General features: G+C 42.6%; 1 protein-coding gene across 3 annotated transcripts in view; it reads right to left on the bottom strand.

Annotated features, from left to right (window-relative positions):
• chd9 (chromodomain helicase DNA binding protein 9) overlaps nucleotides 1–12,416 on the bottom strand; it is a 202,567-nt gene that overhangs the window by 23,644 nt on the left and 166,507 nt on the right. For all 3 annotated transcript variants that reach the window (XM_084337361.1, XM_084337363.1, XM_084337362.1), the window contains exons 21-28: nucleotides 11,786–11,985; nucleotides 11,191–11,350; nucleotides 5,513–5,602; nucleotides 4,474–4,577; nucleotides 2,755–2,872; nucleotides 1,999–2,056; nucleotides 1,796–1,844; nucleotides 817–1,081 (exon numbers count right to left, since the gene is read on the bottom strand). In XM_084337361.1, the coding sequence (XP_084193487.1) occupies nucleotides 817–1,081; nucleotides 1,796–1,844; nucleotides 1,999–2,056; nucleotides 2,755–2,872; nucleotides 4,474–4,577; nucleotides 5,513–5,602; nucleotides 11,191–11,350; nucleotides 11,786–11,985 (1,044 nt within the window). The remainder of the gene's footprint in view (nucleotides 1–816; nucleotides 1,082–1,795; nucleotides 1,845–1,998; nucleotides 2,057–2,754; nucleotides 2,873–4,473; nucleotides 4,578–5,512; nucleotides 5,603–11,190; nucleotides 11,351–11,785; nucleotides 11,986–12,416) is intronic.

The raw sequence follows: 12,416 nt of genomic DNA, 5'->3' as shown, positions 1-12,416 counted from the left end.
ATGACAGTATCTCTCTGCTTTATCACAAGAGACGCTGTCGGCAACTGTTATGTTTGTGAGTGCTAGTCCAATAGATGAACGACTTGGCGACAGCATGTCCTTTGTTTACAAATTAGATCCGCACCAAACAGGGTAGTGTGAACGCAGACCAAATCAAACAATGTATCATTTTCACATTTGGTCCACCAGAAAGTCCGGACTATCCACGGAAAGTCCGGACTATCCCTGGACTTTCAGATGTGAACACACCCTTAGTGACTCGACTACAACACTGTGATGAGGTATGGCTGTTGAATATTCCTTTCCTGAGAAATGTACAGGGGGAATTTTTTCTTTTTATCATTGTTCAATATAAATTCTTAATCTTAGTCAAATCCTCTCTGATCTACTTTTTTCTGTCAATATAGATGCAATTGGATATATCCAAATCAAGCCATCTCACACATTAATGATCTGATTTACATTTTACATTTTCAGAGGATGAACGTTTTCAAACTTTATTATCCACAGATAGTAAGTTAAAGAGTGATATATCACATTCACACTCCAAGTGATTTGGATTGATTTTAAAACTACAAACACATGGGGTGTGCAAGGGTTCTATTTAATCACTAATATCTCAATATGTCTATAGCTAATGTGTATATCACAACCCAGAGACTGGGCGCATTATGAATAGTAGGGATATTCTATTATTATCTGTAAGATCATTTGATATATATTTCTTATAACATTTCCTCTAGGGGACTCATTAAGTATTCATCAATCTCTCATCTTGTGTTTGCCGTCTGTGTGAACGATCCCCGCCGGCCTCACCTCTGCTGGCGTTCGATCTTGGCGGCCATCTTGGGGTTGAGGGTGTCGTTGAGGGTGGGGGGCAGTGGGCAGAGCGGCATGCTGATGCTGCTGCTGCTGGTCATCATCACGCCCTCCTGCGGAGGCTGGGTCTGCTGGATGTGCAGAATCTGGCGGCTCTTGGTGAAGCGCTGGGAGGCCGTGATCAGACGCCGCAGCCGGGCCGTCAGCACAGAGGGCGAGGGCCAGTATGCGGTGGAGTCCCCTTCCAACGCTGGAGCCGCATCTGGAAGAGATACACACACAGAGTACTATTAGAACATGTAGGGGTCAGGGTTTCCGTTAGCCGCTCATTTCCGTATTTTTTTTTTATTGGTACAATTTGTTGAAGTCCGACATGTTTAAATCTCTCTGGTCATAATGTAAAAGTGCTTGTTTTTGCCACTGAAACAGAAATCTAGCTCAAACTGAAGTCTCGCTCTGAAATCCCTTGAGGCGTGTGTGTGTTTTTACCTTGCAATGCAGCTGGATGTGTGTGTGTGTGTGAGCCAGGAAAACAATCCCTAGAATATTGGTACGGCTGGACAAGCTGACAAGTTGAGCTGCTACATGGACCCACATACCAAGCCATCCTGGCTGCACCAAAATACTGTAGTGCACTACAAATTGAATGTATTATTATTATTATTATTATTATTATTATTATTATTATTATTATTATTACAAATGACTGAATCCGACTTCTTTGATTGACAATAAGGATTAAGCATCTGGTATAATGCTATTGCAATAAGCTGAATGAACAGAGAAAATATCTGACCAGAATTCATCCCATTTGTCCAGGACATTGAAATATTCCCAGACATGTGAACCGGCATCAATATTTTTCTAGTGGAAACCCTGATAGGGGAAGTTGATTGTTCTCACTCTCATAAGAAGGGGATATTGGTGATATGGATGACAGCGATTTGCAAAGCAGCAGACTGGTAAACACACTGACCTCCGGCACCGTCTATCACGACCAACTCTCCTGGAGAAGAGGCGTCATCCTGTGTGAGAGGAGAGGTAAGAGTTAACACCTGCACACATGCAGAACATCTACAACACATCATTTCAACATTTCCCAATCGACAGCGTTGCATTTGGCAAGTCAGTCGGTCAGTACTTGGCAGAGTTAAAGTAGTGATGTACAGCGGACCATACCTCCATATCGTCCTTCAGCAGGGCTGGAGCGGGCTTATATTCGGGGTCATCCACATCCCTGCATGCACAGATAACAGCCACCAGTCAGCAAGTGGCCACATGGGGTGAGGCACAGCTGGTACAGGCTCACAAAAACACATTCACCACTGACTCATGTAGGAAAATAGCTTTGTGTGACAAGTTACATGCAAGTGGAAAGGTCTGTCAAAATAAAAGGTGGATGATGAGGAGGGGAAATATTATGTAAGCTTTTCTCTGCTTAATGCTCATTACCTGGTAGAAGGTTAGCATCAGTCACCAGCCAAATGTTTGTCTGTGGCTGTTAAGTATATCTACTCTACTACTAAATATATAGCCTGCTGGAAAATTATTAAATTAACCGTGTGAATTCTGGGGTTTGTCAGGCACAGTGACCAGCGGACAAAAGGTATAATCACCTGCCTTGCATTATACCTGAATAACCTTGATAACCAGTAATATTAAGAAAACATTGTCCAGCATAGAGACTTAAGTAATGTTGCTATAGTACTAGACTACTTGGTATCACCTAGGGAAACGTAATCCTCGTCCTATAGAGACTTAAGTAATGTTTCTATAGTACTATACTACTTGGTGTCACCTAGAAAAACATAATCTTCCTCCAATATAGAGATCTAAGTACCGTTTCTGTAGTACTATACCACTTGGTGTCACTGAGGTTTAGCTCATGGGTTGCTGACTAGGGGGAGAGCACCAGTAATGGTTGTCTGTACTCACCCATCCATGAAATCATTGGCTCTCTGTTCAGCAGCGATGGCCTTCTCGTCGGGCCGGCCCACGCGCTCTAGGAAGCACAGGGTCTGGTCTGCACGGACGCTGTTGTACTTCTCATAACCTGAGGGGCCAGAAAGGATAAACAAACAGTTATGGGTTGAAAACGCTTAAGAGATAAGGTCTATATGTACAAGCTGGCTGTTTTCCCACACTCACACCGACCCCTGCAGTCTATGGGATATTGATATCTTGTGTCCATTTTGTACCGTACCTTTACAAGCTGATGCCACCCAGACGTAATTACTGGTGGTTTTGTATTGATTTATTTATTATTTATAAATGTTAAGGCTTCTTCTTCCGTCAAGGTGGTGGGGCTGGGCAAGATATTGATATTTGTTCTTTATCATCAATCTGTGTTATTATCATATTGTGGATTTTTCCTGATATTGCGAACACAATCATAAATTGAACCCTTGCACTGAAGAACCATATAAGTCCATTTACAATGGACAAAAACTATGTATTTGCAGTTTTAAAACCAATCCAATCACTTGGGAGTGTGAATGATACATCACCGAAAAGTACTCAGCCTCTACTGTCTGAATGAACACAAAACTTACTACCAGTACCTTTAGATAATAGTTTGACAGTTTGAAAACATTGTTCCTCTGAAAACGTCAAACAGACTTATATGGTTATTCATCTAAGGTACCAAATTAATGCTACAAAAAGTTCATATTAAGTCAGTTTTCTCACAAAATGAACATCTTTTACAGTTTGATACTGTATCTATGACAGTATATATTTATATATATTTATTGCCTATATTTATTGTAACGTATATTATAACCAACTGTACATTTGAGGGGGTTGGATTTAGACATTTACAGGGGCCAGTTTCGAATTGCAGTCCCCCGTAGGTGCTCTTTGAGAGTGGTTTTGAAAGTGGGTAGTGATTCACATTATTTTACGGCTGTGGGTAGGGCGTTCCACATTGATGTGGCATAATTGCGAAACGTGTTTAGTCCCTTGTTTGAGCCGAATCTGGGTTTAACATGATTTGTGGAGCTCCCTCTGGTGTTGTGGTCGTGGTATTCACTGACCTTTGGGAAGTATTTTGACATGTACATCGGTACCTTAGTGGTGTAGTGTATATTGTAGACCAGGCCCATTGCAAGTTGCTGTACTCTGTCTACTCTAAGCCATCCTAGGTTGTCAAAGTGGGCAGGGGTGAGGTGGGTTCTAGGAGTAAGGTCAAGTAGTAGTGTGTGTGACAGAGGAGCCTCCTGTCAGGGTAGTAGTGTGTGTGACAGAGGAGCCTCCTGTCAGGGTAGTAGTGTGTGTGACAGAGGAGCCTCCTGTCAGGGTAGTAGTGTGTGTGACAGAGGAGCCTCCTGTCAGGGTAGTAGTGTGTGTGACAGAGGAGCCTCCTGTCAGGGTAGTAGTGTGTGTGACAGAGGAGCCTCCTGTCAGGGTAGTAGTGTGTGTGACAGAGGAGCCTCCTGTCAGGGTAGTTGTGTGTGTGACAGAGGAGCCTCCTGTCAGGGTAGTTGTGTGTGTGACAGAGGAGCCTCCTGTCAGGGTAGTAGTGTGTGTGTGACAGAGGAGCCTCCTGTCAGGGTAGTTGTGTGTGTGACAGAGGAGCCTCCTGTCAGGGTAGTAGTGTGTGTGACAGAGGAGCCTCCTGTCAGGGTAGTAGTGTGTGTGACAGAGGAGCCTCACCGTGCTTGTAGATGCCCAGCAGCAGACACTTGTCACAGATGGCATCCCACCACAGGACCGGGAGCTCAGAGTGGTCTGGGTCCGGAACCCAGATCTTTATCTCACTGGAGGAAAGAATCAGTCACATATGACAGAAGGAACATATTAATCCACAGCATGATGGAGAGTTTAGTGTTATAATCCCATGTTGGGTTCTATTGAGAAGCCATGGCACGTTAAGTGGAAACTCCTGACATACAATAACTGAACATAAATCATTTCCCCACTTTTTCTTGAGTCTTAATAGTCTCATCAATGTTCTGAAGGGGATCTCCTTTCACAGTAGCTTTGGATAATCGTCCTTGGTGTTACTTGGGCAACAATACTGTGGGCAGTGAGAGCCTGCAGTTCTGTCTTTGACCAGCAGGTGGTGATCTCTGGCTGGCTGAACCTTCCTTAGACAAGTTGGTACCAGATCAGTCCTGGGCGGCAGTATATTGATTGATAGATAGATAGATATTTTGGGTAACTTAGAAGGCCAATATCTCTGGGAAAAGGTGAGCAACTAAGAAACAAATCTATTCAAATCGTTCCTGATAACAAGATGTGCAAATTCTGGGACAGGTTTGCCAGTAAAGAGTTGCCCTGTATATCACTTCCCCTTCCATGCTCAAGGTTTTAGCCAAATCCTTTCAGTAACAGAAATAAAAACACACATATTTATACTGTAGGTCTCACTATTTCACCCTGACATGTAAGTTCTGTTTACCCAATGATCATGGGCTTGCACAGTCGCATGGCAGCAGTGAGGGCCGAACAAACCCATATTAAACTCTGATTAAAATCATCCTGATAGATTAAACAGCGTCATCTGTGTCATTTTGAAAGCTCCCCAGGAAAAGTTTCCCCAATGATAACCGGATGGATAGAGATCAAAACAAAAAAACAATAACAACAACAAAAACAACAACAACAACAACAACTTTGATTTCTTTTTCAGTAGCACTCAGTAGATGTACGTGTCTCTCGTTAATAGGGAGTGGGTGAAAGTTCAGCTCACCTGCAGTCCACGCCGTCTAGGACCTTCTGGGACTGGCTTCCTATCACCTCTTGTTTGAGGTAGTACAGCATTCTGACCCGCAGCAGCACCCTGCACACAGACAGCACAGTGCTCACAACAAAGACCCTGCGCACCACTAACGCTGAGCCAGCGGAACAGGCTTTCACACACACACTCTCAAATCCTCCCTCCCGCACGCACGCCGACACGTGCAGTGCATGGCTGTGAATCGGCAACGCTTACTCTAACCATTATCCTAAATAAAATAAATAATGCATATTGTTGTGCATGATATTTTATCATTGCATTACTGTGATCTCATCTAGTTTATCATTACATTACTCTGTGATTTCATCTAGTTTATCATTACATTACTGTGTGATCTCATCTAGTTTATCATTACAACATTACTGTGTGATCTCATCTAGTTTATTATTACATTACTGTGTGATCTCATCTAGTTTATCATTACATTACTGTGTGATCTCATCTAGTTTACTGTGTGATCTCATCTAGTTTATCATTACATTACTGTGTGATCTCATCTAGTTTATCATTACATTACTGTGTGATCTCATCTAGTTTATCATTACATTACTGTGATCTCATCTAGTTTATCATTACATTACTGTGATCTCATCTAGTTTATCATTATATTACTGTGTGATCTCATCTACAGTTTATCATTACATTACTGTGTGATCTCATCTAGTTTATCATTACAACATTACTGTGTGATCTCATCTAGTTTATCATTACAACATTACTGTGTGATCTCATCTAGTTTATCATTACAACATTACTGTGTGATCTCATCTAGTTTATCATTACATTACTGTGTGATCTCATCTAGTTTATCATTACATTACTGTGTGATCTCATCTAGTTTATCATTACATTACTGTGTGATCTCATCTAGTTTACTGTGTGATCTCATCTAGTTTATCATTACATTACTGTGTGATCTCATCTAGTTTACTGTGTGATCTCATCTAGTTTATCATTACATTACTGTGTGATCTCATCTAGTTTATCATTACATTACTGTGTGATCTCATCTAGTTTATCATTACATTACTGTGTGATCTCATCTAGTTTATCATTACATTACTGTGTGATCTCATCTAGTTTATCATTACATTACTGTGTGATCTCATCTAGTTTATTATTACATTACTGTGTGATTTCATTCTTATCTAGTTCATCATTACATTACTGTGTGATCTCATCTAGTTTATCATTACATTACTGTGTGATCTCATTCTAATCTAGTTTATCATTACATTACTGTGTGATCTCATCTAGTTTATCATTACAACATTACTGTGTGATCTCATCTAGTTTATCATTACAACATTACTGTGTGATCTCATCTAGTTTATCATTACATTACTGTGTGATCTCATCTAGTTTATCATTACATTACTGTGTGATCTCATCTAGTTTATCATTACATTACTGTGTGATCTCATCTAGTTTATCATTACAACATTACTGTGTGATCTCATCTAGTTTATCATTACATTACTGTGTGATCTCATCTAGTTTATTATTACATTACTGTGTGATCTCATCTAGTTTATCATTACATTACTGTGTGATCTCATCTAGTTTATTATTACATTACTGTGTGATCTCATCTAGTTTATCATTACAACATTACTGTGTGATCTCATCTAGTTTATCATTACATTACTGTGTGATCTCATCTAGTTTATCATTACATTACCTCATCTAGTTTATCATTACAACATTACTGTGTGATCTCATCTAGTTTATCATTACATTACTGTGTGATCTCATCTAGTTTATTATTACATTACTGTGTGATCTCATCTAGTTTATCATTACATTACTGTGTGATCTCATCTAGTTTATTATTACATTACTGTGTGATCTCATCTAGTTTATCATTACAACATTACTGTGTGATCTCATCTAGTTTATCATTACATTACTGTGTGATCTCATCTAGTTTATCATTACATTACTGTGTGATCTCATCTAGTTTATCATTACATTACTGTGTGATCTCATTCTAATCTAGTTTATCATTACATTACTGTGTGATCTCATCTAGTTTATCATTACATTACTGTGTGATCTCATTCTAATCTAGTTTATCATTACATTACTGTGTGATCTCATCTAGTTTATCATTACATTACTGTGTGATCTCATCTAAGTTATCATAAAACGAAGTTATTATTATTATTATTACATTACTGTGTGATCTCATCTAGGGCAAAGCTGCAACATGTAGCTATGTGAAATGACTGCGTGGGAAGGAAGTGTGATTTGGGAGCGGGCAGTGATCTAAAGACACGGTGGTCCTGGTATGTCTGGGGATGATGAGGTAGAGAGAGAGAGAGAGAGAGAAAGAGGGAGAGAGGGGGGGAGAGAGAGACAGAGAGGGAGAGAGAGGGAGAGAGAGACAGAGAGGGAGAGAGAGGGGGGAGAGGGAGAGAGGCTGAGTCACTGGGGATACATGGTGACGCATGATGACACATCACAGACAGCAAAGATGACTTTAGTGTCTGAGCATGTTGGACCAGCAGGCGGATGAGGTATACTGGGAGCTGTGGCTGTTGGACCAGCAGGCGGATGAGGTATACTGGGAGCTGTGGCTGTTGGACCAGCAGGCGGATGAGGTATACTGGGAGCTGTGGCTGTTGGACCAGCAGGCGGATGAGGTATACTGGGAGCTGTGGCTGTTGGACCAGCAGGCGGATGAGGTATACTGGGAGCTGTGGCTGTTGGACCAGCAGGCGGATGAGGTATACTGGGAGCTGTGGCTGTTGGACCAGCAGGCGGATGAGGTATACTGGGAGCTGTGGCTGTTGGACCAGCAGGCGGATGAGGTATACTGGGAGCTGTGGCTGTTGGACCAGCAGGCGGATGAGGTAGGTATACTGGGAGCTGTGGCTGTTGGACCAGCAGGCGGATGAGGTATACTGGGAGCTGTGGCTGTTGGACCAGCAGGCGGATGAGGTATACTGGGAGCTGTGGCTGTTGGACCAGCAGGCGGATGAGGTATACTGGGAGCTGTGGCTGTTGGACCAGCAGGCGGATGAGGTATACTGGGAGCTGTGGCTGTTGGACCAGCAGGCGGATGAGGTATACTGGGAGCTGTGGCTGTTGGACCAGCAGGCGGATGAGGTAGGTATACTGGGAGCTGTGGCTGTTGGACCAGCAGGCGGATGAGGTATACTGGGAGCTGTGGCTGTTGGACCAGCAGGCGGATGAGGTATACTGGGAGCTGTGGCTGTTGGACCAGCAGGTATGCCTGTGGCTTGAGACTAATATAACCCCAGCCCCCAATAAATAAACTAATTACTGACATTGAACTTCATAAAAAATTATAATAATAATAAAAAGGTGAGGTAGTACAGCATTGTAATTAAAAGGGCTTTTGATCTCATCTCCAAGTTAATGGACCTCATCCAGCAGCACTTTGTACTTGCCGTCACATAACCCCATTAGGATTTTTGTGACATTTTAAGTCCAATAAATAATGTGGCGCTGCTGTGGAGTCTCAGGTCTCATCTCTTTATACGTCGCCACTCCATGCGTCTTCAACAGATCGCACAGCTACAAAAACAAGTGTAAATAAAACCAAGACTGATTTCAAATCCCATTTCTCAAACCACTCTTTCTTTCTATTGGGCTACCGGAGATGTACCAATGTGGCCAGGTGTAAATGGAATGTGGATAAACGGTTATCTGGATATTATCCTTAACATTAAATGACAGGTGTAAATGTGGTCTTGAGTTACTGAGGAAGGGTTTAAAACCACTGCTGTAGAACAAAGGCTACAAACACACAGCGCAACGACCAGGCTGTATTCATGCAACTGGCCCCACTGAGGTTACAAACTAGAGTACACCCTGTTCATCTTTAACAGTTCAGAACGGTTATAGATAGGGATGTCCAATATTATCGGCCTACTGATATTATCGGCCGATATTGGCATTAAAATGTAATGTATCTGTATCGGTTTAATTTTTTTTATTTATTTTTTAATAATTCTTATTTAATTTATTGTCAAAAGTATGCATAATGTTGTGTTATTTCCACAACAAGAGATATGTAATGTTAATTACCTGAAATTATTCCGTTTTTTTGGGAGGGAAACCCCGCATATATCGGTATCGGAAATTAAGAGTTGGACAATATCGGTATATCGGATATTGGTAAAAAAGCCAACATCGAACATCCCTAGTTATAGATGGAACCTAGACTTTCCCACCTTAATTCATTCACACAATAATAATAATAATTCATTGTATTTGTAAAGCGCTTCTCAGGAACCCGAAGTCGCTGACATGAGCAGAGAAACCTGTGGCCCTCCCAAAGTCTGTCTGTCAGAGTGACGGATGGGTGTCACGACCAGTCTGGGAGTCCGAGCTGCCGTCTGACAAAGTGTTGGGCCCACCCCTCCCTTCCTTTCTCCCTCCCTCTCTCTCTCCTCTGTGCCCAGGGCCGCTTAAGAGCAGCTGCCGGTTCCTCTGTTTGCCAGCACAGCCCTACATCACCTTCTCTCTCTCTCTCTCAGAGTCTAGCAGACAAGCCAAGTGTGTGTGTATGTGTGTGTGAGAGGTCTCAGACAGACTCACTTAGAGACAGTGCAGGATCCCACCACAGCAGACACAGTGGATGGTATGAATTATTTTAGAAGCGCAAGGGCTAGTATGCAATTGTCACAGGCTTGCTTATGCTGCCTGACATTCCACACAACTAACACACACAACAAAACACCATAGAGAAAGAACCTGCAATACATCTTCTTATCTTAATAACAAGGTGGTAGCAGCAACACACATCCATTGTAATTCCTATCCTAGTCCAGCTAGATCAAGAGAGAATATTTCTGAATGTGTTCTCGTCTGCGTGGCGGTGAAGCTGCACGTCCCACCGCCGGTCACATTCCAGGCAAGCAGAGTGAAAAAATGCGGAGGTCAGCAAAGCCACCGAGTGTGTATCCCCGTTTGCCCGCGGTGTGTCATGCACAGACGATCCCCTGGCTTCAGCACTACTGCCCTGGGAACAATAGGGAACTTTCTGTGGAGGCTACAGGGCTCTGTGTTTAAAGCCTCCCCCCACCCCCACCCCCACCCCCCCCCCCACACACACACACACACACACACACACACACACCAGCCCCCCAAACAAGCAGCCATCATCTATTTGGCTTTATATCTCAAAAGCCATTTTTAACTAGCTCTGACCCCCCCCTCTCCTCTCCCCTTGTCTGTAAGTAAAATGAGATCTACAGTATGATGGTCATTATGAGGCCCAAATCACATTAGGATTCATCCACCAGTCATTCAATTAATCAGGGGATGGGTTTTGATCTGGCTTTTCAATCCCTCCTAATTGCTCCTTATGTGGACGTGCCACCATTAAAAATTGTACTGTGAGGTACAATTGTAATGTCACAGCTTCATATTATTGGGGGGGGGGGGGGGGGGGGGGGCATCTCAGCTTGAAGCAAATACAACAGCTTGTAATAGAAAAAAAAGAAAAGGAAAAAAGAGCTTGTTCAGACTCAATATTAAAAAGGCTTCTAACACTGCAGCTTTTAAACCAGAAAGACTACCGCTCACTACTCTCCAGCTGAGGGTGGTGTTGAGTAGAGGTAGGTGGTTGATAATAAGGGAGGTGGAGGGGGGCCTACTTGTTGCAGTGGTGTTTGAGGTGCTTCTTGTAGCCGTCATCCTGTAGCAGGTGTTCTGGGTTGTGCTTCCTGATCCACTCAGCTTTATGGATATCAAAGGTGCTGGTCTGAGTCTTGATCTTTTTGCCTTTCCTGCCTCGTGGCACCGGTGTCGACAGGCCTGCGGAGGGAGGAGAGGTCAAGGCACAGCGGTTAGCATCACAGGAGGATACCACTTAGTCCACTGATACCACTTCCCTGACAATATCATAACAAGATACAACTGTCAAACAGCAAACTCCAGGCAAAAGTACTCGTCTTGGAATTTGCACCGTCTTTGTGTGTGGGTTGGAGTTGAGTGAGGACAGGGGATGGGTCACTTCAAGCTCTGCCAAGAGAAGTCTGGAGAAATTCACAGTATAATAAGTTACTATATAGCTATAATATGGTGTATATATATATTATATAAAATCCATATTATAGTAACATACTTATACTGTGAATTTCTCCAGACGTCTCTTGGCAGAACTGTAAACAAGTGCAATACCATGCAGGGCTCTGCCTGTAGAGGTCGCTGTTTGAAGGCATTACAGTTGGAGGCCCCAGTGTGTCTCACCCAGGTGGTTCTGCAGCTCCTTGGTCTGCCCGTCCTCGGTGGGGGCGATCAGGTCCCACATGAAGCTCTTGATCTTGTCGTCTCCGCGGTAGTGCACCAGGCAGTAAGCCAGCAGCGCCCTGCAGATGGACTCCACGTCCCGCTCAGTCAGCTGCTTCTTGAAACGCCCGTGGATAAGAATATCCTTCCAACGACCCCACCTGGATCACAGAGAACAGGGAGGGGGAAAGAGAGAATTTGAGACCAACAAAAAAAGACTAACCCAAAAAAAAAAACATAATTTTTGGAGCAGAATTACTTATTATGAATATACCTGCCAATAGGTGATATCTGCGCATAGGTGACAATATACATTTATTTAAGTATTTTCTCATACTTGCGTATTTTCTCATACTGTGCATATGGTTACTGGAGGTGTTCGTTATACAGGAATAACAGACTTCATCATATGTTTTCATATAAACAGATAATATATATATATATAATGGATATATAATACTTAATTTATAACAGGTCTATCAAAATCTATAAGTACTGATTATATCTGTGGATGTGAACCCATACCGATGGTAAATTGTAAATGGACTGCATTTATATAGTGCTTTACAACTGATGCCTCACATTAGGGGTG

The sequence above is a fragment of the Notolepis coatsorum genome (assembly GCF_963971535.1).
Source record: "Notolepis coatsorum genome assembly, chromosome: 20".
NCBI lineage: Eukaryota > Metazoa > Chordata > Actinopteri > Aulopiformes > Paralepididae > Notolepis > Notolepis coatsorum.
Note: the sequence above shows the minus strand (reverse complement) of the source record. Positions and strands in the feature narration are given on the sequence as shown.